This window comes from Condylura cristata, unplaced genomic scaffold (genome assembly GCF_000260355.1).
Source record: "Condylura cristata isolate star-nosed mole 26May11 unplaced genomic scaffold, ConCri1.0 scaffold00057, whole genome shotgun sequence".
Taxonomy (NCBI): domain Eukaryota; kingdom Metazoa; phylum Chordata; class Mammalia; order Eulipotyphla; family Talpidae; genus Condylura; species Condylura cristata.
Window position 1 is genome coordinate 1,145,018 of NW_004567158.1, and position 21,602 is coordinate 1,166,619.

Below are 21,602 nucleotides of genomic sequence, written 5' to 3' on the forward strand. Positions count from 1 at the left end.
CTGCTCCCCTCAGCAGTGGACTTCATCAGCCAGCCTGTTCTGCTGCCCACTCTGTCTCTGGGGAAGCCTCTCGCCGCCCCTGGACCTCTGGCCTGTACCCCAGCTCTGTATGCACAAATGAATAAAGCTTTTAAAAAAATGAGATCATTCTGGAGTCATTGTCCATGCTATAAGAAAAAAGGCACAGAATGCCCTGTGAGGACTGGGGCACGCGTGGAGCACATCATGTGCTGTGTGACTACGGAGACAGCAAACTTGAAGTGTAGTGGCAAGCCAAGGAGGGCCACGGACGGCCTGCGCACCATGAGGAGCAAGGAACACGCAAGGAAGCGAGCTCCCTACAGGCTTTAGAGGGAGCATGACCGGCCAGCATCTTGATTTCAGGCTTCTGGCCACTAGAATCTGAGGCGGTAAGCATCCGCTGTGAAGCAGCATTTGACACTTTGTCACAGTAGCCACAGGAACAGTATTGTGAGTGAAGCGAGGTAGTACTGGGATGATGATTCCGGGACCACGGAAGTCGGGAAGAGAACTGCAGAGAACAGTGTTGAGACGGGGATCATGTGACTCCCTTTATCTTTCTTCCCCTTCTCTGGACCTGACTTTGTCCTTCCTTTTCTTCTGGAGCATCATACACGGTAGCACCTCATGGCTTTCCGGGCATTCAATACTGCGGGTAATTGGCACAGCCAGTTGCTTGCCACAGTTGTTTCTGTCACCTCTGTGCTCGTTAAGATGTTATCGAGTTTTTTTTAAAGGTTTATTTACTTGTGCATACAGAACTGGGGTACAGGCCAGAGGTGCAGGGGGTGAGAGGATTCCCCAGAGCCAGGGTGGGGCGCAGAACAGGCAGTGGCTGAAGTACACAGCGGGTGGGACAGGAGAGGTCTCCTGCGCCCTGGGGGTCACCTTCCCCCCACCTCTGCCTGTAAATTATTGGTAGCAGTACAGAAGAATTCTCTCTGGATATGCAAATGCCGCCTTTCATACGCTCACGGAACTCTTCCTTCCCAATTTTCCCTGCAGTTATATTCGTGCCAGTATGGCAGCTATGCATTGTCCTGTGGGCTGCTTGTAGCCTCTTCATCGTCCCCTCGTTAATAATGAGTTAAGGAAAATCTTCAGTACCTGCTCATTAAAAAAAAAAAAAAGACATTTATTAGCCTCTTTTGATAAGTTCATGCCACTAGATAAGAAGACTGGGCTGTTCTGTGAGAAAAAAATAGTATAAATAAACTTGAGAAAAGTAATCTTAATCTGATATTGTTTTAGAAATGTTTCGTTTTTGAAGGCTGTTACATAATTTATGAAACCATCCCTCTCGTGTAGAAGATTTGGGTTATTTTCACTGTGTTTCTATTATAGATAATAGTAGATACAGCATAGAAGTAACATTTTGGGTTTTAGAATCATACCTGGGTTTTTGCTTTTTTTTTTAAGATTTTTATTTATTTGTGAATACAGAATTGCGGTACAGCCAGAGGTGCAGGGGTGGCGAGAGGCTTCACCAGAGACAGAGCGGGGAGCAGAACAGGCAGATGGACGAAGCAGTGCCGAGGGGAGCAGCGGGCGGGTCAGGAGAGGTCTGCCGCGCCATGGGGTCTCCTCCGGGGCAGGCGGGGATCGAAGTCATGCGGAAGCGGCTTTAGCTTCTCAGTGCTGTGTTGTAACCCGCTGAGCCACCAGGGAGGGCCTCATACCTGGGTTTTAATCTCTTACTGCTTCCTAGTGCTGTAATTTTGGGCTAATTATTTAAGTCATCCATACTTTAGTTTCCTGATCTATAATGTGAACATCATAATAGAGATAATTTCATCAAGATGAGGATTAAAGGAGTTAATCACTGTAAATTACTGTTAATAGGGGTCTTTGTGAATCTAGAGTCTAACTTAGCTGAACTAATTCCCTAGGATAAATTTCCAGGAAGGGATGCTTATGCTCACCTGTAACAACATCTTTGTCTCTTAGCTGCCTTATCCTCATTGCTTTTCAGAGGTTAATAGCAATTTATGCTGTATAGTTTTTAAATGCAGCCTATTGACGTAGTACAACCTAACAGTGTGGATCACGTGTTCATTACATTTTATAGGCACATACATACATGTACTTAACTCATTTGGTATGCCTCTACATAATATGCATATCAGTGTGGTTTAGGTTGTGTGTACAAGCCTGACTTACAGTAAGTCTGTCACTTTGAATGTTATAGTGCCTTGGCCAGTAATGTTTCCAGGTTGGGCCTCCCTGGTGCACGGGTTAAAGTCCCCGCGTTATCATCAAGCTGTCGCCAGCCTCTGTGGCATGAGTTTCATCCCTAGCCAGGGAGCTGACCAGCATGGCACAGCAGACCTGTCCCCGCCCACTGCTCCCCTCAGCAGTGGATTTCAGTGCATCAGTCTGTTGTGCTCCTTACTCTGTGTCTGGCGAATTTTCTCACCCTCTGCACTCCTGGCCTACATCCCTTTCTTGTATGCATAAATCACTAAAATATATCTTAGAAAAAAGGTTCCAGGTAAGGGTTGGTAAGTGATAATAAGTTACTTTTGAAAGAACATGTCAAGGAAATGTTATAACTCTTGTGTGCCTTTTTTTCCTTTTGATAGATTGAAGCCATGGCCATTCTTTTTGCTGTTGTTGCCAGGGGAACCACTATCCTTGCCAAACACGCTTGGTGTGGAGGAAATTTCCTGGAAGTGACAGAGCAGATTCTGGCTAAGATACCATCTGAAAATAACAAGCTAACTTACTCCCATGGCAGGTGAGTTCTCTGCATGTGGTAGGGAGAAAGAAGTGAATTCTGTCATTTTACAGGAACAGTAGAGCAGGAGACTAGTAACCTTTACCATCTTAGAGAATGTCCAGGTCTGTTGGTGATAAACTTAACTTGTAATTATTTTATTGTGCCATCAAAGTGATATTAATATTTTAAAGATATGGAAATTTGTAAAAATGATTTTTCTGTAGAGCTTTAGTATATGTGAAATGATACAGATAAAATAAAGTTCTTCTGTTCATTCTTTTAGTAAATATTTACTGAGCACCTGACTATTGCCAGGAACTTTGCTTGATGCTGGGGATCCAAGAAGCACAGTCTTTGTCGTCACAGAGGTTATAGTGAATGAAGGAGATAGTCAAATCCATAGAAAACCATACTGGAAGGTTGAAGGGAGGAGGATGACGTTCCAGCTGGTAGAGATGGTGCTCTGTGACGGGTGCCCTGAGTGGTGAGAATAAAGCTAGAGACAGGCAGAAGAGAGGTCATGTAGGGTCTTGGGCCATGTTAAGGGGCTTGGCCTTTACCCTGTGGCCTGTGGAAGGCATTGAAGGTTTTCAGTGGCAGTATGACGTAGTCAGCTCTTACTGTAGAAGGATCACTCTGGGGGGGGGGGGGGAATGGACTGACAGGGACATAAATGGGAAGTCTTAGAAATCAGATAAAACATACCTCAGCCGTCTTCATCAGCACCTAAAAAACTCTTGTTACTTCTTGGCCCATCATTACTTCCTGAGTTAGCGGCTCAAAAGCAGGTCCTTATTGCTTTCCAAGGCTGACTCCTTATATAACTTAGGATCTAGTCTAAGATACTACAAGATGGGTCTAAACATACAGTGCTAGCGTGCATGAGAGCCCAAAGATGAGTGATTCAAGGCCTTGGGGTGGCTTTACCTCCGATTCTGGCCACTGCAGGCTCTTCCAATTCAGGTCTCCACACTGCTTCTGATATTCTTAAAGGCAAAGGTCAGAAGTGGCCTGACATTTTATTGTTCATAAACTGCCTTGTTATACAGCTCCCCTACCTAGAAGGGAGGCTAGTGCAGGCCATTTCTGGCTGTCCAGTCACATCCTCAGCTTAAACTCTCTGCCGGAAGAAGTGATAGGCTGTCTGGAGACAGCTTCTGGGCTACTTGAATGTCTGGGTGCACTTTTCTCCCCAACATAGAGCACACAGTCTCTCTACATCGGATGGCCCCGAGGACTCATCTGGTCACCACATCTAGCTCTGACTCTAGAGTGTCCGGGGAGGAGGGGGCTCCTTGATGACACCACATCTTGTTACTCTTCGTAGTCCTTGCACTAAGTTAAACCCAAATGTGTGTCAGGAGAAAACCTTTGTGGGAAAAATGATTACCGTTTTGGAAATGTTTTAAGTTGTCTGTGCTATGTCCTGTTGGAAATGGCCAAGTAGACAGTAGCATATGCAGGCCTGAAGTTCAGGAGGAAGTCAGACTTAGCTTTAGAAATCATCAGTGTGGTTGTGATAGTTGAAAACAGTCATCAACAAAACAAGAGTAGACGTGTGAGAGGCAGGGGCCAAGTTCGCAGAGACTAGCGCGTGAGCCTGGCAAGCTTAATGCCCCCCCAGTCTACTGGAAAGTGTTTGTTCAGCACTGTCACGTGCTTCAGAGGGAGAGCCTCTGGGTGGGCATGTGGGAGTGAGGGTGGAATTAGGAGTTTTATAATAGTGGAGGAAGACGTGCCCGAGTTCCATTAGTTCCATTCTTGGTAACTCATGTCAAGCGCCCGTGCGAACAGTGATAACCCCACAGCCATTCGTCTGCCCCCTTGCCCAGGTGGGGATGTGGGGTGTGGGCTGAGCTGTCCTTCTGCCTCCTCCCTCAGCAGCCACTCCTCAGGTTCTGTTTGCCTGTCTCTCCGCCCCCTCCTTCGACGCAGGGAGGACTCTTGGCCTTGCCATGGCGTACTGCCCGCTTGCCTGGTTCTCCTTTCAGCCAGCTCACCATACTCTAGCCAAAGCATCTTTTTAAAAATGCGAATCAGAGCAAAGCCCCCCCAGGCTTGAACCTTTTAAATGCTTAATGTTAGGATAATGCCCACTTGGTTCATGAAGTTTCAGAGCACCTGGCATTTGCTCACGTCCCCAGCCTCATCTGGATAGGCAGCTTACTTCCCCTTACATCCCCATGCTCTAGCTTGTGAACTAAACTCACTTCCGCACTCATGCTGTGCTTGTTCTCTCACTCTGCTTGTTCTTCCCCTTGACATCTCGCGCCTTACTCATTCGGTTTCAGTGCGCATCACTGGCTCCAGCAGTGTTTTCCGGTCACCTTGGCACATCTCAGTGCGGAGCCGCCTCTGTGAGACAGCACACACTGCCTTCTGCTCCTTACCCTGCCTGCTGCACTGCACTGGTCTGTGAAGGCAGGGCTGAAGGTTTTGCTTGTTGGTGTCCTCAGCACCCAGCCCAGTACCTGGCTCAGAGTAAATACAAGCAAATGTAGAAAAAGTGCTTGCTTTGGGATCTTTTTTTTTTTTTAAGATTTATTTATTTATTCATACAGAACTGGGGTACAGGCCAGAGATGCGGAGGGCGAGAGGACCCACCAGAGACAGAGTGGGGAGCAGAACAGGCAGATCGTCGAAGTCCACTGCTGAGGGGAGCAGCAGGCGGGTCAGGAGAGGTCTGCCGCGCCATGGGGTCACCTCCCGGGCAGGCGGGGCTTGAACTCATGCAGAAGTGGCTGAAGCTTCTCAGTGCTGTGCTGTAACCCGCTGCGCCACCAGGGAGGGCCCTGCTGTGGGATCTTAAGGGAGACAAGACCATGGCACAGAGAGCGTTAGTCTTGATTATTTGTCCCTTCTGAGATACCATCTTTTGTTCATACCTTAAGAGTACAGTCATGCTTTTGAATGGTTAGCATTCTCGTGGTTGATACGCCTGTCATTGTACCATACGTACACAGAATAAAGATCTTTTAGTTTCCTATGCATTCCTATCAGTTTGACTTGAGAGAAATAGGTATGTGGGAATAGGTATCAGTAAACAATATAGTGACAATGTTAGTATTGAATTTGCTTACAAATGCAAGTGAAAGCGATATTGCTCATACCCACAATAAGCTTTATATCTTCTGTTCTACAGCTATTTGTTTCATTACATCTGCCAAGACAGGATTGTTTATCTTTGTATCACTGATGATGTAAGTAACTGAAGACACTGTTATTTAACTCTCCTTACTGTTAATAGAGATGGTTCTTAATCATTTATCTCTGTGGTAGGTGATGTGACTGTCACTGTCCATACTGGAAAGTTTTTTCTCTGCTTTGCATTTATCATTTTGAACAGCAGATGACAAGAAAAGTCAATACCTGGGTATATACAAACCATCTCAGTTCGGGTGTGGTTTTAACAGCCTCTTGCAACTTCTACATTTAGCCTATAATGTAGTGAGAATTGATATTCGTAATTATGACGCTTTGGTATTAAATCCCCTCCAAAGTTACTTATCCAAAATATCAAGTTAGATTCATTCTTGTACTCTTCTAGTCAATGGTGGATTTTTTTAATGAGTATGGAATCTGGGAAAACAAAATCACAAAGCATTATGATCAACTTTGTAAATCTGTAGCTCACATTATTAATCTGTTTTTGGAGTATTTATAGACTCCATACTTACATGCTCAATCACTGTCATTTCGAGGGCCTCTCACTCCTCTGATACCCTAAGTGTTGGCTTCCTCCTGTAAGCACCCACCTCAAGGCTACGTGGAGCTCGTGCTTTTGCTCATGTCCAGAAAGGGGGTTTGTGCCATGTTTGTTTCTTGTCATGGGGGTGAGGAAATGGTTCCTGGAAATATGTCCTTCCCTCTGTGATCATGTCCTCTTGGCTAGGAATCAGTTGCTTCTTTCTAGATTGATTGCTGACAAGCGGAAAGGAATTGGCATAAGTCAGGGTTCTTAAACTTTGGCACTCATGGACCCCTCCCAGTATGTTTTCACATGTATGAAATAAAGAACATGGTTGTAAAATGAATCAATTATATTGAAATGCAGCATTCAGAGTATTTAAAAATTGACATAGTAATGTATATGTTATTTTATTAGTCCAGTAAATAAGATCTAGTCATGTGGTGATGCGTGCTGAGTATAAACGATTTTGAAAATGGTAGCGAGTGTAAAGGGTATTTTCAGATATCAAGTACTAATGGTATATTAAAAATGATTTCTGTCACTGACAAAGTCATAGGTACTATTTACTACTGTTCTGCTCTGTAACTAAATTCACAATTGAAATTAAAGACAGTTTTCCTTCTATCCAATTACTTGGCCCTTGACTCCAGTGTAAGACCCCTTGACTTAGACTGGTCTCATGGGAAATGCAGAGGAGGCCAAGCACAGTGATCACAAGGATCTTTATCCCAGGGTTTGCAATACTTTTAAAAATTAGCACCCAGAAAATCCAGCTACATCTGAAATGAGTGATGTGAAAGGACTTGGAGTAGGTAAGAAATATCACTAAATTTTGAGTGGTCAGAATTGAGTGTTATATTACTTGAGCTTTCATTGTGTGTGTGTGTGTGTGTGTGTGTGTGTGTAATGTGTGTTGTGTATACACAGACATACACATCGTTTTTTCACTGTGTGGGACTATATATATAGATCATTTGATCTTTTCAAACGTACTGCCACTGTGAAAAAAGTCACAGTTTATGTCAATAGTGTTATCTTTGTTGCTGGAAGATTGCTGTTCTTAGGGACTATTTAAGCACTGTCTTATTCTGAGTCTTCTAAAGATCCTGTGAAAAATATGGAGGGAATAAAATTCAGTTTCTGCTAAGGAGCTAGCCTAGACACCATTATCTTCTGCGGGCGGTAACCCTCTTTCAATTGACCTTTTTAATTCTTTCATTCAGTAGTAGTTTGACTTTGGGCAAGTTAGTTACCTTTTCAGTCTCTGTTTCCTGATCTGTAAAAGGTCAGTGCTAGTTCCTCCTGATGGAAAGTTCAGTAAATGTTAGCTGTTTTTATGCTGTTATTGTACATATTGTTCTTTCTTTCCTAATGCAAACTCTGCAATGGTCTTTTTTCAGGATTTTGAACGTTCCCGGGCATTTAATTTTTTAAATGAGATAAAGAAGAGGTTCCAGACTACATATGGTTCAAGAGCACAGACTGCACTTCCTTATGCCATGAACAGCGAGTTCTCAAGTGTCTTGGCCGCACAGCTGGTAAGATGTTCTCAGGATATAATGCTTTGATTCATGTCTCCCTTAGTATTTTAAAGTACTGTGAACATAGGGGACCCTAACCTTAACGTATTTTTATGAGTGTGTTAGTATATACCAACATAATAAAGCTTCCCTGCCAAAAAAAATGTATGGGAACCTTTTAGTGTGGAAAACTAATAATCAGTGATACTGTGCATTAAAGTGGTCAGAGTATCTCAGGATTGGATGGACATCGAAAGTCATCTCCTTCAATTACCCAGCTAATGTGTAAATCCACTCAGCGTGGCAGATCGCCTCTTACTCTCTGCCATTAGCCTCCTACCCTCCCATGACGCAGATGCAATGTTTGAACAACTCAGATTAATCGTTTGGAAGCCTGTTCATGTACACGAATACCTAGTTATCCCCTTAGTGAAGTTCTCCGTGTATATACACCTCTGCAATACTATACTGCCCTTGTCAAGCTAGAAAATATCTCCATGCCTCGGTAAGTTGCATCGTGTCGCTTTGTAGTCAGACTCCTCCCTGACTCCGTACGCCTGGCAGCTAACACTATCACCACAAATTAACCTGTCTTTCTACAACTTCTTGCAAATGGGATCAGCACACTGCGCACTCCCTTATCTTGCTTATTTTTCTCAGTAATGCTTTTGATACTTATCCATATTTTATCGATCATTATTAGTTCCCGTTTGCTGGCTAGTAGTGTAGGCATATACTTATATGCTTATCCATTCCTCTGTTGGTAGATATTTAAGCTGCTTCCAGTTTTCAGCTTTTGAATAAAGATATAAACATTCATACAAGCCTATGTGTGCACATTAGTTTTTATTTCTCTTTGGTAAATACCTATAATAAAACTGCTGGGTCATATGGTGAGTAATACTTAATTTTATAATAAATGAAACTTTTTTCCCAAATGAGAAAAAGGGACTTACTGTAATTGAATGCATTCCTTTTCATGGCTAAAAATACTTCTTTTTTTGTATTGCATTCTGACGATTCAGTCTTCTGGGAATGCAGTTCCTTTAAATAGTCATAAATCCTTACTGTTAAGTCAGTTGTTTGTTTCAGACTTCTCATTAGTAAACATTTATGTCTGTAAACAGCACCAACAAAACAGGTTTTCAAGATAGAGTCAAAAATAAACAGGATCAGCCGGCAGCGAAACTTTCAACTTCGCCATTTTGTCATTGTTTCCAGATCTGTGTGCGATCCTCTGCACAAATCTGTGCCAGTATCTTTGGGTGTCAATGCCGCTAAGAGCAACATCTTCTCTGTAGAGTTTTTGGAAGGATTGAATAGTACCCTTGGCTTGACGCATTTAGCACAGTGAGCTGACTGGAATGTTATGTGTTAAGTACTCTAGATTTGTTAGCGCTTAGATAGTCACTTCAACATGTACACTGTCACCGCTGTCATGGATTTTCTAGAACCTGTGAGCAACCAGTGAAAATAGGATGTACATTCTGACCCCAGCAGATATAAGAACAGATCCTCGGAAGCCGGGCAAGCACCTCCATCATCATATCCAAGAAGTGAGGGTCAATTTGGGTGCGCCCTTCCACTTTGGGTCCTCTGCTCCAAAAACAGCCTTCCTGTTTGCTTCTTCTTCATCTGAGCATAGATTATATTGGATTGTTGGAAATGTCATGACGAGTTTTTTCTCTGTTTTTCAAGCAGAAATATGTCATGGTTTTTCTAACAACAACCCAACAGAACCCCTACTTCTGCCCCTAAAGTCTAATATATATTTGATAGGCTGTAAGACACCTACTTCATTTAAAATAAACTATTATAACATGTTCTCCATCGTCGCACGTAGGCCTGGTAATAGTTTTTCAATGAAGTAACATAGCCTTTGTGTATAAGTAGTGGTATAACTTTGTGGTGCTCTTTGGTGTCATTACTTTTCCTTTTGTTTTCTTATTATAAATAATGTGTGGTACCATAAGTTAAATCTTATTTTCTTATAGAAACATCACTCTGAGAATAAGGGCCTAGACAAAGTGGTGGAGACACAGGCCCAAGTGGATGAACTGAAAGGAATCATGGTCAGAAACATAGGTATGTTTCCAGGCATAGCCCGCATGCATATGGCCGAGTGGTGATAGATTCCTTGATTTGGGTCAAAATACTGCGAAGAGCCTGAAACACCATTATTTTGTTCTTACTGTTGGAGGCTATTTATCAGCTGAGATGTGGAGATCACTAAGCTGTCATTAGTAATCTATGTGAATGGCCTTGACTGGCCTTTTCTTCTAAATTTGTGGGTTTGCTTACCAACGTTAATTTCTGAAACTTTTCAACTTTAGCAGTTTAGAATAAGCTGGTCCTCACAGAACTGAAGCATGCGTAAGAGGGAGGAGGGGCACAGGTGAGAACAGAGGGAAGGAAGCGCAGCGCCTGTGGTGGTGTGGTGGTGTGGTGGTGGTGTGCTGCGGTGGGCAGTACCTGCTGGAGGGAGCCAAAACCACCTCAGTTACCAAACAGATGTCCCAGTAGCTTAGTCAGTTTCCACTGGAAAAACCCAGAGAGTGGATCTTATCAGTAGATATTTAAGTTACCATTTTGTCTCTTTAGTAACTTTGTAGTTCTTCATGGAAAGAATGAGATCAAAAAACTATTTGGTATTCAAAATAATCAATTATAATATAAATTCCGTAGGCCTATGTTTTTTCACCAACCTGTTAAAATTATCCTGAAAAATGCATCGTTTATTTTATTTTTTTTAAAGATTTATTCATTCGTACAGAACGGGGGTACAGGCCAGAGATGCGGAGGGTGAGAGGATTCACCAGGGACAGAGTGGGGAGCAGCACAGGCAGATGGACGAAGTCCACTGCCGAGGGGAGCAGCGGGCGGGTCAGGAGAGGTCTGCTGTGCCATGGGGTCACCTCTGGGGCGGCGGGGATCGAGCTCATGCGGAAGCGGCTTCAGCTTCTTAGTGCTGTGCTTCACCCCGCTGCGCCACCAGGGAGGGCCTCAACTACTTTTAAAGTACCTATTCTTAGAATTACCGAAACAGCAATTGTAAAATGTAGCAAAAAACTTTGTAATCATCTCCATTTAACAGCTTTATTGAGATATATTTGCCCTCCAGTTCACCAGCTAGTTTGGCTATCTTCACAGAATTGCAGTTACTGCCACAAGCAGCTTTAGGATATTTCCCCAAAAGCAATCTACCCATGATTGTCACTCCCCTTTGCCCTCAGCCCCCGGACCTAAGCAGCAGTTAGTCTTCTTTTTGTATCTGTAGATTTTGCTGCTTTCACTTACCATCCGGACTGTGAAGTTCGTGTGCAGCATGTCAGCGCTGCATTCCTTGTTATTGCCGCATAATTTCTCACTGTGTCCGTGTGTTTTATTTCCTCATTCAGCTCTAGACACACATTCGGATTGTTCCCACTGTTCGGCTAGTATGAATATAATGCTTCTCTGAATATTTGTGTACAAATTTTTTTGGTGAGCATTCTTCCGTGTTCTTGGAATTGCTGGGTTACATGCTAACTTTCAGGCCAAGCGTTGGTGCAGCGCCATACCACTGCCTTCCTGGTGACAGTGCGTGCCGGTTCCAGTTTCTCCACATCCTCTTGTTACTATGTCTTTGATTATGGCTCACCTGGTACGTGTGCAGTGCTGTCTTACTATGGGTTTGATTTTTATTTTGATCGCCTTTTCATGCATTTATGGGCCACTTCTTTGTCTTTGGACAATTATCTATTCAGAACTGTCATTTTGTAAGTTTGTTGCCTTTTTATCATGGAACTGTGGATGAGTTCTTGGTATAGACTCTTTGCAGGTATATGGTTTGCAAGTATTTTCTCCCATTCTAATGGATTATCTTTTTACTTTCTGAGCAGTATCCTTTGGAGTTTTTAAAGTTTTGAGAAAGTGTTTAATTTTGATAAAGTCCTATTGGCTTTTTCCTTTTGTAGTTTGTCCTTGGTCATATATAAGAAACCATTGCTGAACTCCAGCTCACAAAGATTTACTCCTGTGTTTATTTCTAAGAGATCTGTAGCTTTAGCTCTTACATTTAGGTCTGTGATCTGTTTTGAATTCATGTTTGTGTGTAAGGTAAGGAAAGGGTCTGACTTAATTCTCTTACATGTTTTATCCAGTTACTTTTCATTTGTTGAAAAGACTTTCTGTCCTCATTGACAGGGCTTGGCATCCTAATAAAAGATCCATTATCCGTTGGTATATTGATTAATTTCTGGGCTCTCAGTTCTGTGCCATTTATTTGTAGGTCTGTCCTGATGCTGGTACCACACTGTCAGGATTATTATGGACTTGTTGTGGCTTTTAAGATCCAGAAGTATGAATCTTCCAACTTTCCCCCCCCAAGATTGTTTTGACTATTCTGGGTATCTTTCATTTCCATAAATATTTTAGAATGAGCTTGTTAGTTTCTGTGAAAGGAAAATGGTAGCTAGGGTTTTGCAAATCCATGATTTTCAGAAATCATGAATGGAACCATAAACCAAAATCATAAATTGAAAAACGAGGTGTTTTTCCATTCGCGTAGGTGTCTCTTTACATTTTTAAACAATGCTTATATTTTTTCGTTGTACAAATTTTACATGGCAGAAACTCTGCTCGACCAGACATTAGGCAACTTCCTGTTGGCCTCGCCCTGGGCTCCCCCTCGGCCTGCCCGAGCTGGTCCTAGCGGACGCCTGCTGCGTCAGTCTTCTACTAGCCTTGGCGTCTGACTGCCCTTGATTGCTGGTCAAGTTCCTCATCATCTACCTTGCTGTGTCCTTAGCCTGCCTTTAGCAAGATTCTTTCCTTTTTGATATCATAAAAGTTTATTTTTACATCCCTTTGCGCCTTTTTCCATCGCAGTTGTAATCCCCATGGACTTTCCATCCCCAGATCACCTGTGCTGTCACTGTGGTCCTGTGGACTCCCCTCCCCCACCCCCACTGCACCCCCATGAAATGTCTCTGGTATATGGCTGTTCATTATTATTATTCCCCCACCCACCCCGGTCCTTTATGCTCCTGCTATGAGTGAAGCCACCCGGTGTTTTTCCTTTTCTTTCTGGCTCATTTCATAAAGCACGATCCCTTCCAGCTCCATCCATGTTGCTGCGGAAGGCATGAGTTTATCTTTTTTGGTTGCTGGGTAATATTCCGTTGTGTATATGCACCACATCTTTTTAATCCGGTCATCTACTTTGGGGCATTTGGGCTGCTTCCATGTCTTTCCAATTGTGAATAAAGCAGCAATAAACATGGGAGTGCAGGCGTCTTTTTGAATCAGTGTTTTTGTGTCTTTTGGGTAGATACCTAGGAGTGGGATGGCTGGGTCATAGGGAAGCTCCAGTTTTAGCAGTTTCAGAAACCTCCAAACAATTTTCCATAGTGTTCGTACTATTTTTTATAGCAAGATTCTTTTCGGTCAGTTTAGCAAGGATCCCTTACCCTTGATTTCTCCTCTTAGTAATTTTCCATTCACTGATCACTCCTTCACTCTGTTCTGTGGCTATAAATCCCCATCTGTCCTTGTTTTGGTTTTTAATTTTGAAATAATCATAATTTACATATAACACATTTAAGTTTAAAGTGTGTAACATGTTGATTAGATACATTCATATATTATTACATTGTAATTACCATCTTAGTTTTAACTAACATCTCTATCAAGCCACATGAGCATTTTACTGTGTGTGGTAAGACTATCTAAAATCTAGTCTCTCAGCAATTTTTTTAAAGATTTATTTATTGATGCATACAGAACTGGGATACAGGCTAGAGGGGCAAGGGCAGCAAAAGGATTCACCAGAGACAGCGGGGAGCAGAACAGGCGTGTGGACGAAGTCCTCTGCTGAGGGGAGCAGTGGGCAGGTCAGGAGAGGTCTGCTGTGCCATGTAGGTCATCTCTGAGGCCGGGGATTGAACTCGCACTGAAGCAGCTTACAGTGCTTCATCCTAACCTGTTGCACCACCAGGGAGGGCCCTGTGTCCTGCTCCCCACTCTGTCTCTGGTGAATCCTCTCACTGACCCTGCACCTCTGGCCTGTACCCCAGTTCTGTATGCATCAATAAATAAATCTTAAAAAAAAAAAAAGCTATAGCGGACCTTCCCTGGTGGCACAGCAGGTTAAAGCACAGCATTAAGAAGCTAAAGTAACTTCAGCATGAGTTCGATCCCCTCCCCAGAGGTGACCCACAGGGCACAGCAGACCTCTCCTGACCCGCCCGCTGCTCCCTTAACAGTGTACTTCATCAGTCATCCTGTCCTGCTCCCCACTCTGTCTCTGGGGAATCCTCTCACCGCCCCTGCACCTCTGGCCTGTACCCAATTCTGTATGAATAAATACATATTTTTTAAAAGACGCTATAGCACTCATATCTGGCCAGCTTCCTGTTTTTCTGTCTATACAAAGTTTCATTGGAAACAGTCATCTCCATTCATTTACAAATTGTCTATTTGACTGAGCAATTGTGACAGTTCATTTGAATACCTGGTCTTTAACAAAGCAACAACAACAAATTCTTACGCTAGTTGATAATTTTTTGAAGTCTTATCACTGAAGGATAGAAGTACTTCTGTAATGAATATAAGTTGTCAATAATACTAACTATAATTAAAATTGGATTTTACTTCAAGATAAAAATGGCAGGTTTATAATATAAACATACTTTTTTTCCCCCAACATTTTCAGATCTGGTAGCTCAGCGAGGAGAAAGATTGGAATTATTGATAGATAAGACAGAAAATCTTGTGGATTCGGTAAGTGTGGGATATTATAATGTTTTTCAGGATGTAGGGAAACTGTGGTTGACTAATGTCTTAATTCAGTACTTTAGTGTTTTATTTTTCTTTCTTTCCTCCATTTTGTGATTGCACTGTGGTAATGAAGATGACAATGAGGTATGGGGGAAAAAACCATGACTCATTAATAGCCACTAAGAAGCTTTGGTTTGAAAACATACTCAGTGTACATAAGTCTTTAAAGCTTGGACTCATGCCTACATGATTTGATTCCTCAGCTGTATCTTTACTAGTCTGCTGCTCTGTGTATAATTTATTAAATGTGAAACAAACATATGGCCAGATGAGGCCCAGTTTGAATACTGACAACTGGACAGCCATTTTCTTGCTTATCACAACAGCTTGTGCTTCCCTGATATTACGCAAGTGTCATGGATTGGAAAGGGCCAATGAGCCTTAAAGGGGACAGTATACTCCTGTGAATTACTTATGCTATAATTATGTGTCTCTGTATCTCCCATCTGGCTAGTGAGTGAAAGTTTACAGTGGGGAAAAGGAGGACAGAGCAGAGGTAAGTTACTGTTTGGGTCTATATGATTGTAAATGCAGTGTAGAGTACAACTTTAGACCTTGAAACAGACCAGTAAGTGATCATGTTTAGTGAGTAGTGGTATTCATAGCAGCTAGATTATAATGGTTAACTGCCTGGATTTGATTCCCGTCTCTGCCACTTGCTGTGTGACCTTAGGCAATTTAGTTAACCTCTCTGTACTTCTGCTGTCATCCTCTGTGAAATACAGAGAGACCAGTTTCATAGTGTTTCAAGAGTTAAACCAGGTGTCTAGCACAGTGTCTGGTACACTCTAAGAGCTGTTTAAATCCTGGTCACTGTTAGTTTTACAGGGACATCTATTAATAGGTCTTCTGAAGATAGCAGTTTCTTCAAAAAAGCATGTGGTAATTGGAGGGATGGTGGCACTATTTGTGATGTGAAAACACCCGCAGTTCAATCATACCTCTTTGTAGCTCTCTGCTTGGAGGCAAAGAAGTATCTGACCAAAAATCTACAGACCAGTTTCCTTGGTACTTCCAATTCACCTTGTGTTTTTAGTCTCTGAAGATTACCTTAATTTTTCTGGAATGGTCTGTGTTTGCGTTGTGGCGTTATTTTGTTGACTATATGACCCCAAGTAACAAAAGGTACTACTTGTCTCTCTTTATGGAGGAATAATGTACATACAATAAGATAGCAGTGGACTTATTATAAGTGTACAACACTGTCATTTTTCACATGTCTAAACCCATTTGACTTCAAGATACATTTCTAACACCTTCGAAGGCCATATCATTGGCTCTTCAAATTAGTAATCCCCAACAGAGGATACCATTTTTTGACTTTGGTCACAGTAGTGTATTGCCTTTTCTTGAAATAAATAGAAATGGAATCATTTTATATAACACTTGCGAGTGGTCTCTTTTCCCATTATGTTTTGTCCATGTTAAATGTAGTAGTAGTTTGTTCTTTTTTAACGTTTATACCATCCCATCATACAATGTATGTATCATGATCTTTAATTATTTTTTCACAATTAAAAAAAAAATCTCCTCTGTGGGGTTCTGTTTCGGGAGTCTCTGTTTTAGTCCATTGATTTTTCTATCTTTTTATCAGTAGCACATTTTATTGAGAAGTGGCTTTATAGAATTCTCTTAATGTCTTTCAGCTGTTCTTCTTCCAGATTGTCTCCATGTTGCATTTCTAGTTCAGAACAAGGTTATTTTCCATCATTATAAAACCTGGGTCTTTGTGATTACATTCAATCTGTATGTCAGTTTAGAAAGAATTGGTATCTTAACAGCATTGAACCTTCCTGTCCATACATATGGCATCTCTCTACGTTTACTTTCAGATTACATTTTTTCTGTGGTGTTATATAGTTTTTGGGGGTTTGCACCTATTTTGTGAAATCAACTTTTCAGTACTTTCATAAATTTGTAAAATTTATAAATTTATAAATTTTTACAATCTCACTTTCTAAATTTCATTGCTAATATAGTGAAATAAAGTTAATTTTTGTATATTGATCGAATTTGTATTCTGCAAATTTGCAAGATTCATATATTAATTCTAGTAGCTTTTTCGGGTAGTTTCCTGCCATTTATTTCTTTTTCTTAGCTTATTACACTGGCTAGAACTTTCTGCACAATAGTGAATATAGGTGGCGGTGGGCATTCTTGCATGATGCACATCTTATGGGGAAGATGTGCATTGTTGTCATGTTACAGATGTGCATTGTTGTCATGTTAGAGGACAGGGGGAGAGGGGCACCCCTGAAGCCCCAAACCTGCCTGCCCTAAGTGGGTTCTGCCATCCGCCGTAACAAGACAAAACATATAACACTTTAATGAAAAGGGACTTGAATACAGTGAGTATACAATACGGAACACAGAGAATAGAACTTCTAAATCAAACACCTGAAGTGACCCGTCCCCTCGTGGGCAAAAGTCCACCCAAAAGGGATGGGCCCAGAGCAAGGCCTGAAAGCGGCCACAAGACTAAAGCACCTTCTGGCCGCGACCCATGGAAAAGGGTCAGCAATGGCCAGACGAGTCTGGGAGGAAAAGAGCAAAATCAAAATCAGTATAAACTGCCATAGTCACCTCCCTACAGGGATCTCACCCACATCTGCCTTCACCAGTCCAGGGTCAGGAAACAAGCCCGATTTCTTCCTCACACGCTCGCTGCTCCATGTGGCTTCCTCAGGTCTCCTCCTTCTCCATCCTGCTTCCTTCTCTTCTCTCTCCTCTTCTTCCCTTTTTCCTAGGGACCCCCCTGTTACAGTTAGTGCTAGTTTTTTTTTTTTGTAGGTCCCCTTTATCATGTGGAAAAAGTTCCCATCAATTCCTCATTTGAGAGTTTCATTCATGAATTTTATCAAGTGTTTTTTTTCTATTGCATTATAATTGTAAACTACATTGAGTTTACAAACAGTTTTGCATTACAAAAAGCTCTTATTATCCCTTTTATATAGTGCCTTATTGTATTTGCTGTTGTTCAGGAATTTTGCATCTGTGTTCATAAGGAATGTTGGTTTGTAATTCATCTTTCTTTTTAGTTTTTGGTATCAGGGATTTGCATGTCTCATTAATACACAAGTGGGGAAATACTACCTCTCTGTGGTCTCTGAAAGCGTTTAGGTACTGTTAGTTTTATCTCTTCCTTAGATGTTTAGAAGCATTCACCAGTGAAGCAGTCTTAGCCTGCAGTTTCCTTTCTGGGAAGGGTTTCAGTCTACTGTCTTTGCTGTTTGATTCCTGTTTGGCCAATCTGTTCTTTATAAGTCTTTGATTTATCATGGTCTGCCTCGCAGTGGTAACAAATAGTGTAATGACTTTACGATGCCTGCCTCCATTTTCCCATTCTGGCCTTGAAGCTACTGTTGTCATAGTTTTATTTATACACATACTATAAACTTTACAATACTATTATTTTTATTTAAGCAGTTAATTGTCTTTTAAAGGGACTTAAATAATAGGTAAAAATATCTTTTCTGTATACCCATCTAGATTCCATTTCTGGGCTCTTACTTTTTTTTCTTATGTGGGTTTATAGTTTTCATCAAATTATGAAAACATTCAGCTACATGTACATGAAGCTACTTGAAGTTGTCAAGTATTCACTGATGCTTTGTTCATTTTTTTGGTCTTTTTCCACGGTTTGGTCTTTTTTCAGTTTCTACTGCTATATTTTCAAGTTTACTTATATTTTCTTCTGTACTTTTTGGAAATCTGCTATTACTTCCCATCATGTATTTTTTTATCCTTCCAAGTTTGACTTGGATTATTTTTTATGTCAGTGTGTCTCATCAGCATGTGATGCTTTCCTCTTAACTTCTTGAACATATGAGATATAATTATGATCCTCTTAAATGTAATGTAAATATTGATAGTTGTGTTTAAGCCAGCCATCTTGCTCTTTTGTTTTTATTTACCCCATCCTCTGTACCTGTTTTTCTTGAGTTTTGTTTACTTTGGCTATTTTTTTAAAAAGTTTAATTTGATTACCACTGGGATTTTTTGCTAACAACAGTATTGAATTCTTTGTTGATAAAATATTCACAGGACATACAATTCACCTATGTAAAGTATACAGTTCATTGGGTTCTGGTATACTACAAGTTTTTAAATTGTGTTAAAATAGAACAGAAATGGACCGTTGTAATTTTACCATGTAGTCTACAATTCAGTGCTGCTACTTACACCAAAGTACAGTGTACAACCATCACTACTGTTTATTTCCAAAACTTTTCATCATCCCAGACAGAATTTCTGTACCCAGTAAGCAATATCTGCCCCTTCTCCCAATCTACAGCCTCCTGCAGTCTACTTTCTGTCTCTATGAATTTACTTTTTTTAGGTAGCTCATGCAAGTAGATTCACAAAATGCATATTGTAGTATGTATCAGCACTTCATTCCTTTTATGCTGAATAAAATTCCTTTGTATTTTTATACCCTATTTCAGTTATCCTTTTATCTGTTGACTGACCCGTGGGTTGTCTCCATTTTTGTGCTCCTGTGACTAACGCTGCTGTGAATGTTGGCATACAAACATCTGTTCAAATCCTTGGTTTCAGTTTCTTTGGATCTATATTGTAGCAGTAGAATTGGCTATCAACATAGCTGCTGCACCATGTGCTTACTGGCCATTTGTGTGTCTTCTTTGGAGACGTTGTTCAGGTCCTTTGCCGATTTTTTAACTAATCCATCTCATGCCAGTGAAGTCACCTACGTATGGTGTCATTCTCAGAGGGATTTTGATATCTTCTTGTTCTCTTCTATTTACACAATACGGCCTCAGCCCCCACCAACAGTTGTTCTTTATTGCTGACCTGGTTTTCAATAGATGAGTTGTCACTGTTCAAATATTGACTGGGGGAATGTGGATGAATCTCCATTCAACCTTTTGAATCGCATGACTATATTAAGGTTTATTAGTGTCATTGTTCACCACTTCATCCACATGATTTTCATCCTTTTGATTTCTTTATCATGATTTGGCTTGTAATTGCAGAGTTTAGGTGATTGAGTTCACCAAAAATGTATCATAGAGTGCACAGCCCCCAGACCGTCCTCACGCTAGCAATTGTAAGTTGGTTCCTCAAACCTCCATCAGGTTTTATAGTTCAAAACAAGGACTCACAGAACTCCATGAAAGCTGCACTGTACTTACGATTATGGTTTATTATGGGCAAAAGATGTGTATTAAGCTCCCCTGAGAGAAGACACGCATAGGGTGGAGTTTGGGAGGTACCAAACCTAGAAACTTCTGTTGTGTTCTTTCTGTGGAGCCAGCACACAGTGGTTTCCAGGCCGATGTGGAGAGGTGTGACAGTATAAATCAAGACTGCCCCACAGAAAGGCTTGCGCAGGCCCCTGCGTGCAGTCTCGCCGGCGTTGCACCGCATAGGCACAGCTGGTGCCTACCTGCTGGGTTTCGGTCTCCAGTGCCCATCCCTTCTAGCTGTAACCCAGAGCCTCCACTCTCAGTCCGATAGTTGGGCATTTTGCAGGGACCAGTACCCATTCTAAATCAAATTGTTTCTGTCTGGGTAGCCCATGACTCCCAGGCAAGCAACAGATGGCACAGGCCAGACCCCTTTGGGGCAAGGTTAAGTTCTGTACTGTATACTACTCCCTTTGTTTCCCTCCTCAGTCTGGAGACTTACAGAATTAAATAAATAAATATGTGGGCATTATAGAATGTTAGTGAAATACGGGGGAGCAGATTCCTTCTTTCCATATTCTTGCCTTGTGCTGGGCACTCCTTTCAAAATGAAGAATCAAGTTTCTTGGTCCCTTGACTATTGCTTATTTTCGGTGGTGCGGGTGCAGGGGGTGGTTGAGGGGAGCTATTTTCTCCCTTCTGCAACTGTTACTATGTACCTACATCAGCACCAGGCATGCAGTAGGGACTAAATGTCTGTTGCTTATGTATAGATTGATCCAGGATTTGCTTGATCAGTATTTCATGTACCTGATGCTTTTTTTAAAAAAAAGATTGATTTATTTATGCATACAGAGCTGGGATACAGGCCAGAGGTGCAGGAGTGAGAGGATTCACCAGAGACAGAGCGGGGAGCAGAGCAGGCCACTGCTGAGAGGAGCAGCGGGTGGATCAGGAGAGGTCTGCCGTGCCATGTGGGTCACCCCCTTGACTGGGAATCAAACTCTTAGTGCTGTGCTTTACCCCCAGCGCCACCAGGGAAGGCTTTTGTTTATAATTTCCATCCAAGACATTTTGTTTTCTGAATTTTTCAAGTTGTTCTCACAGAATTAGCCTTTGGCCATTTGTATTCTGTTACTTACATTTTCTTTAATTTTTAAATGATGCCATAAATTTCTTTAAAAATATATATTTTTAGCCCTCCCTGGTGGTGCAGCGGGTTAAAGTGCAGCACTGCAAGCCAGCTGCAGCTGCTTCCGTGTGAATTCGATCCCCAGACTTGGAGCTGACCCACAGGGCGCAGCAGACCCCTCCTGACCCACTGGCTGCTCCCCTCAGCAGTGTGCTTTGTCAGTCCACCTGTTCTGCTCCCCACTCTCTCTCTGGTGAATCCTCTCACTGCCCCTGTGCCTCTGGCTTGTACCCCAGTTCTGGATGAATAAATAAATAAATAAATCTTTAAAATATATACATCTATATTTTCTCATATTGTCTTATATTCCCTAGTTTTTCCTTTTCCATATCTCCTAACTGATGTGTTTTAAATCAGTGCCGTTATGTTTTGTGGTCTGAGGACACCTGTTAGATTTTTTTTTATTTATTTTATTTATGCACACAGAAGTGGGGTACAGGCCAGAGGTGCAGGGGCGGTGAGAGGATTCACCAGAGACAGAGCGGGGAGCAGA

The 21,602-nt window shown here is 41.8% G+C and overlaps 1 protein-coding gene across 1 annotated transcript in view; it reads left to right on the plus strand.

The window, feature by feature from the left end:
- Positions 1 to 2,604: 2,604 nt before the first annotated feature.
- VAMP7 (vesicle-associated membrane protein 7) overlaps positions 2,605 to 21,602 on the plus strand; it is a 26,501-nt gene continuing 7,503 nt past the window's right edge. Inside the window, exons 1-5 of the mRNA XM_004695250.2 lie at positions 2,605 to 2,758; positions 5,883 to 5,940; positions 7,832 to 7,969; positions 9,946 to 10,036; positions 14,646 to 14,713. Of these exons, the coding sequence (XP_004695307.1) occupies positions 2,613 to 2,758; positions 5,883 to 5,940; positions 7,832 to 7,969; positions 9,946 to 10,036; positions 14,646 to 14,713 (501 nt within the window). The 5' untranslated portion in view covers positions 2,605 to 2,612. The remainder of the gene's footprint in view (positions 2,759 to 5,882; positions 5,941 to 7,831; positions 7,970 to 9,945; positions 10,037 to 14,645; positions 14,714 to 21,602) is intronic.